The sequence below is a fragment of the Mercenaria mercenaria genome, unplaced genomic scaffold (assembly GCF_021730395.1).
Source record: "Mercenaria mercenaria strain notata unplaced genomic scaffold, MADL_Memer_1 contig_144, whole genome shotgun sequence".
Lineage (NCBI taxonomy): Eukaryota > Metazoa > Mollusca > Bivalvia > Venerida > Veneridae > Mercenaria > Mercenaria mercenaria.
This window is the reverse complement of record NW_026459413.1, coordinates 54,890-72,144: the sequence shown is the minus strand read 5'-3', so window position 1 is coordinate 72,144 and position 17,255 is coordinate 54,890. Positions and strand designations below refer to the sequence as shown.

The window sequence follows — 17,255 nt, the reverse complement described above, 5'->3', positions numbered from 1 at the left end:
ATGATGAACATTCAGACCAATATTCATACAGATCCCATGAAAAATATGGCCTCTAGAGAGGTCACAAGGTTTTTCTATTATTTGACCTACTGACCTAGTTTTTGAAGGCACGTGACCCACTTTCAAACTTGACCTAGATATCATAAAGTTGAACATTCAGACCAACTTTCATACAGATCCCATGTAAAATATGGCCTCTAGAGAGGTCACAAGGTTTTTCTATTATTTGACCGACTGACCTAGTTTTTGACGGCACGTAACCCACTTTCAAACTTGACCTAGATATCATCTAGGTGAACATTCTGACTAATTTTCATGAAGATCTCATGAATTATATGGCCTCTAGAGAGGTCACAAGGTTTTTCTATTTTTAGACCTACTGACCTAGTCTTTGACCGCACGTGACCCAGTTTCGAACTTGGCTTAGATATCATCAAGATAAACATTCTAACCAACTTTCATACAGATCCAATGAAAAATATGGCCTTTAGAGAGGTCACAAGGTTTTTCTATTATTTGATCTACTGACCTAATTTTTGACGGCATGTGACCCAGTTTCAAACTTGACCTAGATATCATTAAGGTGAACGTTCTGACCTGTTTTCATGAAGATCTTGTGAAATATATGGCCTCTAGAGAGGTCACAAGGTTTTTCTATTTTTATACCTACTGACCTAGTTTTTGATGGCACGTGACCCAGTCTCGAACTTGACCTAGATATCGTCAAGATAAACATTCTGACCAATTTTCATGAAGATCTTATGAAAGATATGGCCTCTAGAGAGGTCACAAGGTTTTTCTATTTTTAGACCTTCTGACTTAGTTTTTGATCGCAGGTGACCCAGTTTCGAACTTGACCAGATATCATCAAGGTGAACATTCTGACCAACTTTTGTAAAGATTCCGTGAAAAATGTGACCTCTGGAGTGGCCACAAGCAAAAGTTTACGCACGCACGAACGCACGCACGCAGGCACGGACGGACGACGGACGCTGCGTGATCACAAAAGCTCACCTTGTCACTATGTGACAGGTGAGCTAAAAATGTATTAATGTATTAATGTTATGAGACACACATTTTTTTCTATTTTATTTATAAATTGCCATTTGCTGCAGCAACATTAAAATTTAAGATTTGACGACTGCTGAAAACTGCAAACTTCATGTTAATATGCGTCGGTTTTCTATTTTAACAGATTGTATTTATTTTGCTATTTGTTCTCAGACTCAACCCTGTGCATTTTTCATGGATACAGCTTTTTAATGTGATCACTAAAAAGAAAACAAATCTTCTACTTACTTTTTTTCATCTGAAGATACACATCTTCCGCTGCCGGGTGTGCATATAACGGCATACTTGACTCTGTTTCTTCTGAAATCACAAATAAAATACTAGCAACTTAATCAAAACTCGTATATGTTGGTCAGTGTCTTTGACACGAGAGCAAAGTAATAAGTCTAATATTCGTCTGCATTTTTTTTGAGGCAATGTTGATGTAATATAATTTCTTTGACCTACACCTAATATTCGACAGCAAGAATAGCTTTATACTTGAATATATCAGTAATTAATGAAATGATATTTCTCATACTTGTAAGTTACCTAAAATTAAAAAGTACAGACGGTTATATATAATAATATAATACTTTAGTAATAATTCAACATTTGATTGTCGAAGTTACTTTGGTAACAGATAAGAATGTATGACTACCGAGGTCGAATTTGTCAATGCTTTTGAGAGAACAAATAACCACCAATGCGGAAGGCATCTAGACCTTAGAGAGAACAAATAGTCTGCAAGGTCAAACGTTATATCGTTATATTGATTTTCAAAGTCTGATCCCCAATTACTCAAAATCGCCCAGGTCTTTGAAAGAACAGATATCGATCGCCGTGGTAAAAGCCGGCAGAGCTTTTGTAAGAATGAATTACCACCGATGTGAAAACCTCCGAGGTCTTAGTAGAATAGATATCTACCATCGAGGTCGAAGTCATCTAGGCTATTATATTAATAACAAATGGCCAGTAATGTAGAATAGAAAAAGTGGAAACTCCACAGGTCGCTCAACACGACAAAGAAAATGGTGCAGGCTCGGTTTGATTGTGCCTGTTCCCGGACGGTAGTGGAAATGCATGCTACCGTCCGCGCACTCTAGCCCCGGGTTAAGCAGAACTCAACATTTACACATGTTACAAGTACAAAATAATTAAAGAGGCATCCGCAGATGTGTTCATACCACGGTGCACATGGAACCTTCAATGATACACTTGCATGTAATTCCATGAAAAACGGCGTTTGGTCCCCAGTTAAAATAATGGGTTTGCTCTAAACGAGAAAACAATGAGCAGAACTAGAATTTAGATAAGGGATCTGAGGTTATGGAGCCTGCAAATCACAGTAACTGACAAAAGACAAAATTAAAAAGCAAGCACCATATCCAAGGGGTGATTATACAATAACCAAAGCTATGAATGCGGGAGAATTGGAACCACACATGCCGAAATGTTCAAGCTGAGAAACTAAACAGCACTAATAACACGACATAGAAGTCGTGCTGAACGATCTGAGAAGATCGAAATACAACAGACCTGATAGAATGTACGGGGAGACATTTTACGGCCGCCACACGGCACAAACAACGCTGCTGTGATAATTAAATAAAAAAAAGAAGTCACTTTAGCCTTTCAAAGTATGAATTTTACCACTGAGGTCGAAACCATAATATTATTATTAATAATAATATAATAATAACAGTAGTTCAGCAAAAGGACTGTATATTTACAAAATGTAAAAATATCCCGTTTGAGATAAAAGTGAATTATGATAACTCTTTTAGCTCAGATGCTGACAGGAATAACAAGAAAAAATCTGACAAATTACTTTGAAAAGTAGTCTGCAGAGCTGAATAAGCAGATTTTTTAAAATTTACCGTTGAACTTTATAGAAGAAACTAGAAACACGGTAGCTGCCATGTTTGCTTTAAAAAACAGCTTTTAACACCATCATTAAAGGAGGCCAAAGAACGACTGGGTAAAATCATTCTCATATCTAACCACCGGTGCTAGAGGAGATTGTGTTTGAAGCTTTTTTTCTCTATTGTTGCCAAACAACATTTCTTTAATGGGATACTGAGTTATGGAGAAGATACGAACTTTACCTGGATGCTAAAGTCACCAGGAGGCCTTGATATTCCGATTACCCTTCTATATTTTATTATTTTGACCTTTCTATATTTTCCTATGGAAAAGCGTTCCCATGGGAAAACATTTTATATCCCATGGGAAACCATTCCCAACTGAATCTAAATATTTTCCCATGGGAAACAGTTCCTTAGGGAAACATGTTAAAGATTTCCCATGGGTACATTTCCTGCATTAAACAGTAATGTAAGTCAAAGGACCATGTACGTATTTTGACTCTATGTATAGTTACGAACAACTTATTTTTGAACTGTATAAACAGCGTCTGAAACACTTGGCAGTAGTGGTCCGTTCTACAGAGTTTAAATTTGAAAACTGATTGGCTAAATTACTTAAGTTTTAAGCAAGTTTTTGAGGCAAATGTTGAACTCAAAATTGTTTTTGTTTGTTTGTTTGTTTTGAGTTTAACGCCGTTTTTCAACAGTATTTCAGTCATATAACGGCGGGCAGTTAACCTAACCAGTGTTCCTGGATTCTGTACCAGTAGTGCGTAATTTGCTTGAAACTCGTCGGGAGAACACCAGAAATTAGGTAGATACACTGAGCTGGGATAATATAAAGATTCGGGATGCATCTGTTCCTAGGACAGAACGCAAGGAATCATCAGGAGGGATGGGGGGGGGGGGCTGGTACCTTATGTTATTGATTTAACGATGGAATCATTAGATGATAAAAAATGTACAATGGCAGGTAAAAAGTGTTTGAAGCAACATAAGCAATATGAAAAAGTGTTTATCAATCACGATCAGTCAAAAGGTGAGCAGCTTCTCGCTGCAAGTTTTAAAGCAACGTTTGATGGTTTTACCTGACGATATACAAATTTATCAATGCAAAGAGGTGTGTTGTTAGAAAAGACATTCGTGAACCTGATCGTTCTAATTACAGGGACGATCAGGATAGTAGATATGTTAGGATAATAAAGGACCAAGTAGAAGAAACAATCATAGGCAACAGGGACAAGAGCGGTTGGAACATCAGAGGCGACAGTAGATAACGACAGGTTTCTGAAATGGTTGCAGTCCAGATCAGAACATTGACAATTATGTTTTAAGATCTACATATATTTCAAATAGTGACATTGTAGGAATCTCAGAAACACGCTTTATAGGTGATAACGATCTATACTTACAGGGATATCAATGGTTTGGTCAAAACAGGGAAAAGTACACACAACAAGAGGGCCATGATGGCCCTATATCGCTCACCTGAGTTTAATTGCTTTCTTGAAAAAATTCTTTGCTAAAGCTAAACAAATAACCCCATGGGGTGGGGTCAATTTGAACCCGGAGGTCATGATTTGAACAAATTTTGTAGAAGTCTACCAGGCAATGCTACATGTCAAATATCTAAGATCTAAGCCTTCTGGTTTATTTTTAGAAAATTTTTGAAGATTTTCCTATGTAAAATCAAGTGACCCCTGGGGTGGGGTCAATTTTAACGTCGGTGGTCATGATTTAAACAAACTTTGAAGAGGTCCACTAGGCAATGCTACATATGAAATATGTAAGCTCTAGGCCTTCTTGTTTATTTTGAAGATTTTTCTATGTACAATCAAGTAACCCCATGGGGTGGGGTCAATTTGACCTCAGGGGTCATGATTTGTAGAAGTCTACTAGGCAATGCTACATGTCAAATATCTAAGATCTAGGCCTCCTGGTTTATTTTTAGAAAAATTTTGAAGATTTTCCTATGTAAAATCAAGTGACCCCTGGGGGTCAATTTTGACCCCGGGGGTCAAGTTTGAATAAATTTTGTAGAGGTCCACTAGGCAATGCTATAAGTCAAATATCTAAGCTCTAGGCCTTCTGGTTTATTTTTAGAAATTTTTTGAAGATTTTCCTATGTAAAATCAAGTGACCCCTGGGGCGAGGTCAATTTTGACCACGGGGTCATGATTTGAACAATTTCAGTAGAGGTTTTATAGGCAATGCTACATGTCAAATATCTAAGCTCTAGGGCTTCTGGTTTTTGAGAAGAAGATTTTTTAAGATTTTCCTATGTAAAATAAAGTGACCCCTGGGGCGGGGTCAATTTTGACCCTGGGGTCATGATTTGAACACATTTGGTTGAGGCCCACTAGGCAATGCTTCACGCCAAATATCTAAGCTCTAGGGCTTCTGGTTTTTGATAAGAAGATTTTTAAAGTTTTTCCTTTTGGTTGCCATGTCAACCAGAATTCTGTATGTAATTCAATTCTCTGAACAATTTATAAAGAAGACCATCCAAGGAACAACCCTCTGAAGTTTCATCAAAATTGGCATGTTGGTTTAGGAGGAGATGTTGTTTAAAGGAAAGTGTGGACGGACGCCGGACGTACGGATGCCGGACGGTGAGCGATCACAATACCTCACCCTGAGCACTTTGTGCTCAGGTGAGCTAAAAATGCCAGAAATGGGTCACGGGGAGTAGGATTTTTCATCAAGGATAACATTTTTGCTGATTTTATGATGATTTTAAGGTTTCAATTATAGAGAAATATTATTAATGTATTTTTGGATAAAGTTGTCTTCAGAAGTTTTAGAATCTTACTTTAATGCCTTCTGTCTGTTACTTGACAAAAGAGAACTCTTCTAGATATATGTTTAATGGCTTACATCCATAAGTACCAAAATGAAGGTTAATATACATTTTATGGTGACTTTAATAGCAGATGTGGTAACCTTCAGGATTTTGTTCCATGAGTTTATATTTTACCTGATCAGTAAGTGAACGATTACAAAACAAAACATTATATGGAACAGGTTAATGAATTTTGAATATGTGTATTTTGAATGGGAGAAATTCTACCCAGAATGATTTCACTTTAATATCAAAACAGTTGTTGACTGTTGTGTTGTTTGTTATTCAGACTTATGTATTAGTTTAATGTCACTGTACTGTTTGTTCCATGATGTCAATTATGTACGGGATCATTCACTGACTTTGGACAATGAAATACGTACAAGAGTAAAACGACAGAATAACTACAGTGATAAATCAGACGATAAATATGATAAGTATAAGTAATTCTGAATAATTTTATGCCTGATGACAATACTCTTTATTATAAAAATGCCCTAATAGATTGTTTAGAACAAGGATTGAAAACGCAACAGGAGGTTGAAAATGTATACGATGCATGGGTTAATGTTGTAAAGGAAAATGTGTAGTGATATTTCGTATAAACCTGTGTGTTATGATTATGTGAATAATAAACTTAGACGACCCGGTAAACCATGATGGAATGCTAAACTCACAGATTTATGGGCCAAAGCAAGTCAAGCTGAAAAGTTATGGTTAAATATGTTTAACCGTAGGCAACAAACAAATTCGATTAATTGTTATCCCACGCCGAATGGGTTTTTCGTGAGGAATGGTAATGCAATTTTTTGGGGGGAAGTGGGGAGGCTGGCAGTTACCGATTGAGGGTACAATGATCATGTTGATAATAAATATTGACGGAACACAAATTTTGTTGCGAGGTGCATGATCTGGGTGGTGGGGAGACTGGGTGGAGGAGCGAGATGAGGGGAGGGTACAACTTTGCATGTTGATAAATATTTATGGAAGGATTAGGATTCGAAAAAAATAAAAAAAAATGGAAAATTGTGGGGTGGGGTTGGTGAGGGGGTGTGACCAGGGCGGCGGGAGTGACCGGGTGTGGGTACAAATGTTGAAAATAAATGTTCATAGGAGAAAACATGAAAGAAGTTTAATAAAATTCTACCAATTGGTCAGTTTGTTATGTATAAATATGTGGATTTTTATCAAATTAAAGAGCAATAACTCTAAAGTTACTAAAGAGATCTTGATAAAATTATGTGTGCACTACCACATCATTATAATGATCTAAATTCATTTTAAGTTTCATAGTTCTAGTTCAAATATTTATGTCACAAGTTATGAAGCAGAAATTTTATACATTGACGCAAACCTAACTCATTATATATGCATAAGCACATACCCAAAGAAACATGCCTGTTGAGTAATATTTTACAAGGGATAGTTTTAGGTTTCCAGAAATACGTTAAACAATAGGTTGAATATTTAGCGGTTGCTATAGAGGGCCAACAGACGACAAGTTTACCTTATCACCTTTCCATAGGTACTACAAATCTTACTATGCTAGAGGGCGTGAGAGGTGTTGCACATTTCATTACCTCTCTTGAACAGACACTGTCAAACCGTGTCTGCTAGTATTATTCTTGGTTGCATTCTATGCTTCCAAAGTATCTTTTTACAGATTCTTTTATACTCCTTTATGGTGATTTTGAGAAATTTGAACGAACAAACGTAGCACTTTCTTTTACAGGGTGCAAGAATACATAGTGTTGTTAATTATGCATGGCGGTTTGTTGACCTGATCATAAGGCCCCATTAAAATCTTTGCTGTCTCCCTATCAAACATTTCAAGGGAAGTAGGTTAAACTTTCTTAAGGAAATAATTCACTTGTTTGTTTAATTATACTGATTTCTGTTATAAATTTGAAAAGCATTTACGACTGTTTGCTTCTTTCCTTAGATATTTTAAAAGCTTAATGATACATGACATTTTTGTGTCGATTCATCGTAAAATCCAAGTCACTAGATTTTATGTCACCTATATACAAGGCCACTCTGATATCCCAGGAATTTGTGAAGGAAAACATTGTAATTGTATTTGGTTTTATCAGCCTTGATACCGATCATGTGAATTTAGATGCTATCCAAACCGTTACTTATACTATATCCAAACCGCTAACTGTTTTCGATTACTTGTAGTAACTAAACCGTTAATACTTGATACATGGCTGACTTCACGTTGACCATATTGGACAGATCCAAACACGGCTACCGTTTTAGTAACCATACAGTGAACAATATCAATTTGACAAATAAACTAAATAGGCATACTTAGACAGTCTTAGAATTTCCTAATTTAAGCAATGAAGTATTGCACTATTCTGTAGAATTTTACATCTGTATAACATGCCTGGTAAATAACAGATCTACCTTTTTCAGAGGTATACGGTAAATCGCTCCTTTGCAACTTCCGAGCTAGTGCACTTCGCGATAAAAGAACATCAACAAAGGTGAGTGTAATCATATATTTTACATTTTAACAGGCAATGTATCGAATATCAAAAATCGGGGAATGGCAAACGGTGTAGATATGATTTAACTTTAGAGACAACTTAAAGTTTGCTATTTTATTCTTAATTTGTGGTCGTGGTGATGTTTACCAGCAAGCTGATTTAGCAGTGAATTTGGCCATTTCGTCATGAAAGTACTTTCATTGTCAAATATTTGCATTTTAACTAATATTAAGAAGCAAACCGAGTAGGCGCGAGATAGCGGTAATGTATACAATGCATTTGGAAAAAAGATATGTACCGAAAATGGTTTGGGAGTAAAAATATTCACTTTTTACTGTGAAAGAGCTCTGTCATGAAGGAGATAGTCATGTTGCCAAGGAGTTTTGAGCAGTTTTTAATGTAACAGAATAGTAGTTATGTTCAGTTACGAGATACAATTCAATTATGACATTTTAAGCTCGACTATTCGAAGAACAGTCTAGCTATTCTACTCCATTTTCTTTTTCTAGATCAGTTACCAACCTCACTGGGTCAAGTTCCATAACGCTGACATGTAAAACTGATGCAGATATTGACTTGAAACTTCACATGTGCCTTCGGGGTTATAAAACTAGTTGATAGCATCAAGTCTCATAACTCTGACCTGCATTTGGCCAAATCGTGCCACCTTTTGGACTTAGAAAATCCTGGTTAAAGTTTTGCATGCAAGTACATACAGCTTCTACTTAAAGGCATATAGTTTTGAAACTTATATTTTCTTTTTCTAGATCAATTACCAACCTCACTGGGTCAAGTTCCATAACGCTGACATGTAGTTTGGGCAAATTATGCCTCCTTCTTGACTTAAAAATTCTGGTTAAGATTTGCGTCCAAGTATCTGCAGAACAAATGCACATATGAAATCGAAACTTCACATGTGCCTTCGGGGTTATAAAACTAGTTAATTACATCAAGTCCTATAACTCTGACATGCATTTTGGTCAAATTGTTTCCGCTGTTGCACTTAAAAATTCTGGTTAAAGTTTTGCATGCAAGTTACTGTCTCCAAAACTAATGCAGAAACTGGATTGAAACTCTATAGATATTTTAACATTTAGGGTAATATGTTCCTGCTTCTGGGACAATTATTCGAACAGTCGAGCCTTGGCTGTCTTACAGACAGCTTTTGTTATATTTATACAGCATTTGTATGATACATATTGCTTATATTTTCTTATATTTATTTTTGCTTGTTTTGTATTTAGTGCTGTTTTAACCAGTACTTCTGGATTCAGCACCAGTACCAACTTGTTCTCAGCAAGTAACTGTTATGTTCTCCATATTAATCATTGTGTCAGTGATGGAAGACAAATGATTACAGACACACTCTGAAATAATCAGGGGGATCAGACACCTCTGCACATTCACTATTGACCTAAGCGGGCGGGCTATATTTTCTTAGAAGCGGCACGTGCTACTTTTTCTATAAAATAAATATAGTTAGAGAAAATATAATACGTGAAATTATCTTGTGAAAAGTAAGGGTTGGCTGTATTTTTAAGACGCCAACTTCAGTGGAAGTGGCTCTGAAACTTGATTACACTAAGTATTACACTTGTGAAATCATATCTGAATATAACGATACCATAATTATTTTTCGTTGAGGACACGAACAGTTTGTTTGTACGTAGTCGCTTTGACTTCATCATTGTACGAGCACGTTCAAATGCACTTATGAATCTAAAATCTTAAGTTTTAAACAGTCATGCTGATTTACCAGCTAAATCAAATTTATAGGACAACTTTACGTAGAAGCTAATCATCATGCATTTAGTGCGTTAACGATGTACACATTTAATTGGCAACCTCAATTACATATACAATAACTGACAAAATTACCAAATTGGTCGAAGTCTAAATTTAAGAACTTTCTGTATAATTGAAATTCAAATATTCGCGGCTATTTTCATTTCTATCAATCTATCTTTTATCTGAACCAATTAGACGCGTATCTCGAAAGGGACTGGACTAAGGATTTTGTGTAAAAGTATCTTTCTTAAGAATTGAAATTTTGTCATATTATGACGTTAGAGCATTAATTAGCATCATAAAAATGCGAAATTAAGAAAAAAACATGCCCAAGTCGTTAAACGCATTTCCTTATTCATGACCTGTGAAATCATTTAAATTCGCTAGCAGAAAATTGCGTGCAAACGGCCAAAGGCCAGTTTCGAGCTGGCTTTAATTCGCGCATTTTCGATTTAAAAAGATTTCATCAAAGCAAACATTTTGATCAAATTTCTTGAACATTCTGCATAAAATGTAGCCCCTATTGCATTTAGGAAGTTTTTCTTTGATTTTACTGTGTGACCTAGTTTTTACCTCAGATGACCCCTATTTGTACTCTTCCTAGAGTACATCAAGACAAACATTCTGTTCAAATTCCATTATTATCCAGTGTAAATTGTAGCCCCTGTTGCATACAAAATGTTTTTCTTTGATTTGACCGGGTGACCTAGTTTTTCACCCCAGATGACCCATATTCGAACTTGACCTATTTTCATCCAGACAAACAAAGTGAACGAATTTCATGAATCATCCGGTGTAACATGCAGACCCTATTGCATACACAAGGTTTTTCTTTGATTTGACATACCGACCTAGTTTTTTATCCCTGATTACCCATATTCGAACATGTCATAGATTTTATTAAGGCAACCATTCTATCTAAATTTTATAAATGTCCAGTTAAAATGCAGCCCCTATTGCGTACACAAGGTTTTTTCTTTGATTTCACCAGGTGACCTAGGTTTTTACCCAAGATGACCCATATTTAAATTTTACCTAGATTTTATCCAGATAAACATTCTGATAAAAATTCATGAAGATCTGATGTAAAATGCAATCCCTATTGCATACACAATGTTTTTCTTTAATTTGACCTAGTGACCAAGCTAAATGTTAACAGAGAGACAGACGTCAGACGACGGATGTCGGATATCGAGTGATCACAATAACTCACCTGAAGGCAGGTGAGCTAAAAAGTTAACAGAATGTACAACTGTTCAAAATTTACAATTATAGCTTAATGAAAAATCTTTATCAAAACAATATATGGCAAATTCAAATGGCAATGGAACAGTGACTTTGTATTATTTCAAAGGAGGACAACCCAACGTAAATATTGTAAACTTTTCGATATAACATCAAAATTATCAACACAGAGCTCTGTTAATGCAACACAGAGCTATATCCTTGGCGACATGACTATCTCCTTCACGACAGAGTTGTCTCTCATGATAAAATGTGAATATTTTTACTCCCAAACCATTTGGCGCCTACTCGGTTTTCTTCTTAATATTAGTTAAAATGCAAATATTTGACAATGAAAGTGATTACATGCCGAAACGACCAAATTCACTGCTAAATCAGCTTGCTGGTAAATACCACCACGACCACAAATTAAGAATGAAACAGTAAACTTTAAGTTCTCTGTAAAGTTAAATCATATCTACACCGCCTACCATTCCCCGATTTTTGATATTCTATACAATGCTCGTAAAAATGCAAATAATATGATGACACTCACCTTTGTTGATGTTCTTTTATCGCGACGTGCACTAGCTTGCAAGTTGCGACAGAGCAATTTGCCTCTGAAAGAGGTACAGAACATATACCTCTGAAAGAGGTACCTCTGTTGTTTACCAGGCGTGTATAACACTTTTTTCTTATTACATATTCTTAAAATTTAATATAAAAAATATGATATGGAAAAGGTATTTGAATTGTATGCAAACAGCATCATTGATCCACTACATATCAGTTATCCATTAGGTATTCTTTGTAGTGCAACATGTTTACTAAAAAGTAAAGTGCTCCTTTATCTACAGTTCAAAGTTTATAACAGCAGGAGCTATTTATCACATTGTGTGAATGGAAATACACAGCCTTCAAAACACCAGTTCACATGACAAGATCAATGATGAAAGGTCGATCTCCAGGTTCCAGGAGATGCTGAAACCAATCTTTCTCAGACCCAGTGTTATAGAAGAAAAGAGACATAATTATACAAAATTTGAATAGCCGCGGGAGTTATCTACTGTGAACAAAACACGGGGTCTTAACAAAAACTATAATAAGAAAGATTGGTCAGAATATAAAAAAGAAATTACTTTTAAACACTTACAAATATTATCTATTCGGCAGCTAGATTAAACATGTACTGTCAGAGTCATCAAGGGAGATAATGAATTTAATAATACTTTCTACTACGTAAATCAGAAATTCAAACCCATGACAAATATCTGAGATAACAATAATCAAACTATGAACTAGGTTGGCATACAAGTATTCAAGATTGCCTCGTGAATTTCATTTATTAAGTTGAATAAGTGAAAATACATGAAAACTTTTAAAATTTTCACAATAACTCAACTCGACGTGCAGATAAAAAGGTATCTTTTAGTTTAATTTCCTGTCCTAGGGTTAGCATGTCACATTATCTACCGTGGGGTCAGCATGTCACAAGTGTCTGTCGTATAGCTAACTAGTCACATAGTCTATCGTATGGTTAGCATGTGATGTAGTCTGTCGTAGGGTTGACATGTCACATAGCATATTGTTTTGCTGCAAAAGAATATCGTTTTTACGTTAAGCAGAAATATTTTATGACATTATTGACAATACACCAACACTAATCATGGAAACAAAGAGACTCAAGTATAATCATGGCTTTGAATTGACACATCAAAAATAGTTTCAGCAAAATATGTTTGTATAAACCTATGTACTAAGTTTAGAGACGCTTTTTCGTGGAACTAATTCTAAAGACGTGTAGTGACTATTTCAGATGTTAAATTATCGAGCATTAAAGACATTTAACGGATTATTTTGACATAACATAGCGGCGTTATGCCTGTAATGGCATTTACGACATTTAAAGGCTTTATTACGTTTAAAGATTTTATCGCATACAGCTGTGCCACTGGAATCATTTCTCTTTTTAGATGATAATATATACACCGTCAAAAGAGCCGAAATGTAATAATTAACTCTTTATTTTTTATCTTTCTAAACAGCATATATACATCCTTTTCGTTTTATTCAATAGTTAGCGTATATATCCACATATTGTAAAATTGGTTTAGTTTATCTTAAAATAACATTAAGACGGATCATAATTGTATATTTTGTAGTTTTATCCTAAACTGTACCTATATCAGTTCAGATTTAACTAAATTAGGTGTCCATATGCACGTGTACCAAAACAAACGGAGGTTTTCTTAAGGATTAGATATTTATTTTGCACTCTGTTGATGAAATAGCTAAGCCTGCAACAACTTTAGGTTAAATAATTTTAGAGAGCATGGAGCATTCATTGCTAGTTTTATTTGTCAAAGGTTTTGGCTTTGAAATGGGTCATATCATGCATGATATTTTCATCGTTCATTCTTATTCTATTAACTGCTTCAAGAAAGGAAAATGCAACACTGTCTACCATTCTTTGTTGTTAAAGTGTTGATATCATGTGAGCATTTGCGTCTCTTCAATCATTATATAAACACCTCATCTGTATATGGCAAATATTTCATTCTTGCAACTTGGATGCAAATATTTTAATATTAATTGATCATTATTCATTTAATTTGAACTAATATGGTCGTTTATTTTGTGATTCTTTAAACGTGACCGATGTGCTTGTGGAGCTCGCATTTACAAAGATCAAAAGTTAGAAAAATATTGGAGATAAATACAACTTCGCGAACAACCATTTTTTTCTCAAAATTTCTCGACACGTTTTTAACTTCAAAGTCTGTTTATTTAATGTATATCTACTTTTCAAAAGTAGGCGTTTCTTAAAATCTTTTATTGAAAGGATATGATAACGCAACAAAATCAAACATTATCCAGTGCCAAAATCTAAAATTATACTAGACTTGCTGTTATCTATGATCCCATGTTTGACACCAACACGTGGCGTCAAATTTTGTCAAAGACGTCTACAAAAGCATTTCATTAGTTGAAGACGTATATTCAGTATTCTTTTCTGATGAATGAATCTCTACATATCAGAATAAAACTAATCCAAATACTACTGGTCAATCAAAGAATACCCCCTTAGGCCTCACCAAATTACAAAGTTGTTCATCGGATTTGCCGCTCGTATATTTTCAGAAAAACAAAGAAATATTTTTTTTTGGTTTTTGGCTTGCGCCCGCCCCATTGAAAAAATCAATCCAAAATGTTTTGGTGCGCTACTTTTTACGGACGTAAAAGTTTATAAATGCTTATAATTCCAGTCCTAGATTGTTCTCAAATGGATTTTAATCAAAATAAATACATACTACGCACACATCGTCTATAATAAATCATAACACTTATATTTAGTTGCATAAAAAGTTGTTTCCCTTTTATGCAGTTACGCCATTTTCTTCAAATATTTACCAAATTACATACTATAAAAATCGATTTATTTCATTGAAAACTGGATGAAGAAAAAAATACTAATTTATTTGATAACATCAATCTACATTATTTTGGTAAGGGTAAATACTTATTGATGCATGTCACTTATCTGTGTTCTGTTTTTCCTGTCCAAATGATCAGCATTTGCATACGAAAGTTGGTGGGGTAAGGAATTTACATTATGAGTTGTTTTCAGAACATTCGATTTTCAAATTTTCCAATCATTTAGTAGACTAATGTTAATGCACGTTAATCTCCATTTCAGGCTTTAATTGAGACTTTGTTTCAACAAATTCAATATGTTATGAAAGTTTAAAGTTAGAAAAAGAGCTGTACATAAGACATCATGCTCGACTTTTCTGAATCAGAGTTTTTTCAGTAAAAGGGGCATAATAGTCAGAAGCTTTGAAAGTACAGAGCTATTGGTCATTTTATAAAACTTAATTAAAAATATTCTATGTTAAAAAGGGGCATAACTCTGTCTAGATTCAGACTTAATAGTATTGTTTCTCCAGGTGTAGATTTTGACAGTAAATAACTGTTCTTAGTTTCAAATCAGAAGCTTTAATAGATCTAGTAACACTCACATAGATCTTTGATGTATCAAAAACTTTGTAAAGTCAGCTAAGAATGATACATTTTCATAGCAGTAAATATTCAAGTCACATATGTATGTGATAAGTATGGTGTAAGGTTATGCATTGTTGTTTATTACATATTTTCTAACCGCATTTTCAAAAGCATGCATTATTTGATTACAGTGTACTGTATGATAATGTTATTACCTTTTTTTCACGAGTTCGCTTTGTTGTGCGTCTGATTTTCTTAATCCCTGGGGACTTAGTTTTTAATTTAAAAGGGCTATACATTCTATTTTAAGGTTTTCATTAGTCAGTCGAGAGCCAAATCAAGACAAATATATTTCTTCGCTCTTCGCTCGCTCCTGATTTTCTCAAAAACCTAAAAAAAAATATTTTTCTCTCGCCGCCTCATTTTTTTTCAGAAAAAAATCCGATGAACAACTTATCAATTTGGTGTGGCCTTAACACCCTTTTGCCTATTATATTTATGTAAACATTATGGAAATCTTCTTGGATCATTTTTAAATGTATAGCTGGGTCGTTTTTGCAGTTCTTGACTGTAAAGTCCAACACAACTCTCCTTTTGAATTTGAATGATTCGATCATAAAACCAAGTTTTCAAGAAATCATTACAATTTTAGAGTTCTTTGTTTTTCTTTTGCCAATGGGATTCCATACCCACGGGATTCCCATAGAAAATAATTCCGATGTGATTGCTTGATATTTCCATAATTAGTTCCAGAAACCAGTCCCACACTATTCCGTTAGATTCCCGATTCCCGTCGGAATGGTTTCCCATAGGAAAAATAAAATTTGTATTTTTTTGTCAATTTTTAGAAAATAAACATTGAAATAGTCCTAAGTAAACACAAATTACGATGATTTATATATTCTTAGCCGAATATGAAAATATAGATTTTACTATGGGAAAATTGCGCCATATGTTTCCCATGGAAAGGTACTTTCCTCATGGCAAATGACCGTTTCTGATAGGCAAATCGGTCATTTCCCATATTATGTCCAAAAACTATAGCGATAGGACACTGAAAACACTTGGTTAATATTCGGTGGCTACGATCTTTCATTTGAACCCTCATTTAAGTTTTAACTCTTTCTAGAGGTACTAGGCGTTTCTCCCAATAAGTGTTCATGGCAAACTACAACTGGCGGATATTTGTTCATTTAAATATTTGGATAGAATTATGCTGGGCTTTATTTATCTAAGTCGTAATGACCCGGACGACAACATGCGGAAATCTGACGTCATAATTAACGTTATAATGCTCTCTCTTATCGGTCTTCGTGTGAGCCACTGTTTGTCGCAGAATATACAGAGCTTGAATTCTTCTTTGTTTGACTAGCAAGCAATATACGCAATCTCAGAATACTTCTTTAAGCTATATTACCTTTCTTCTGGTGGTTGCTGAATGTAAACCATCCATATATTCTTTCAAATACGTTCGGCGTCTTCTCTCCGACTCCTTTTTTTGTTTCTGGAATGAAAAAAGACAGTATTATAGGAAAATATGTCGTAAAAAAGAAGGTGAATAAGATATGTTTCGACGCAACTAATAAAGCAAACGACCGCTCCTCCAATGTATACCTTTGAATTGGGGCGGAGTCTAGTTAAATATTACATATTTTCTAGTAAAAAGGGAACAAAATAAGAATTAATTCAGTTATACTAAATTCATTTCTGTTAAAAGGTAAACCATGAAATTATTTGAAAGTGTTTTGATAACATTTAAAATGTTAAGTTGCTTACAGCAAAACAAAACATAAGATTGAAAAGTTTCATTTTTTCTTAAATGTTTAGGCGCATATTTCAATCTACCTGTAGATGACTGACCGAGCATGTTGCCTCTTTACGATCACATGGTATTACTATAGTCACTTCATTTGGTTGGAGTAAAAGAGGATTGTATGGTAACAATATTCCTGCGAACTTAAATAATGTGGTTCAAAAGGTAGTTAA

At 34.8% G+C, this 17,255-nt stretch overlaps 1 protein-coding gene across 1 annotated transcript in view; it reads right to left on the bottom strand.

Moving 5' to 3' along the window:
• Positions 1-1,299: 1,299 nt before the first annotated feature.
• Positions 1,300-17,255, bottom strand: part of LOC128551643 (uncharacterized) — a gene marked incomplete at its 3' end in the record, with an annotated part of 37,186 nt that continues 21,230 nt past the window's right edge. Inside the window, exons 5-6 of the mRNA XM_053532543.1 lie at positions 16,687-16,773; positions 1,300-1,371 (exon numbers count right to left, since the gene is read on the bottom strand). Of these exons, the coding sequence (XP_053388518.1) occupies positions 1,300-1,371; positions 16,687-16,773 (159 nt within the window). The remainder of the gene's footprint in view (positions 1,372-16,686; positions 16,774-17,255) is intronic.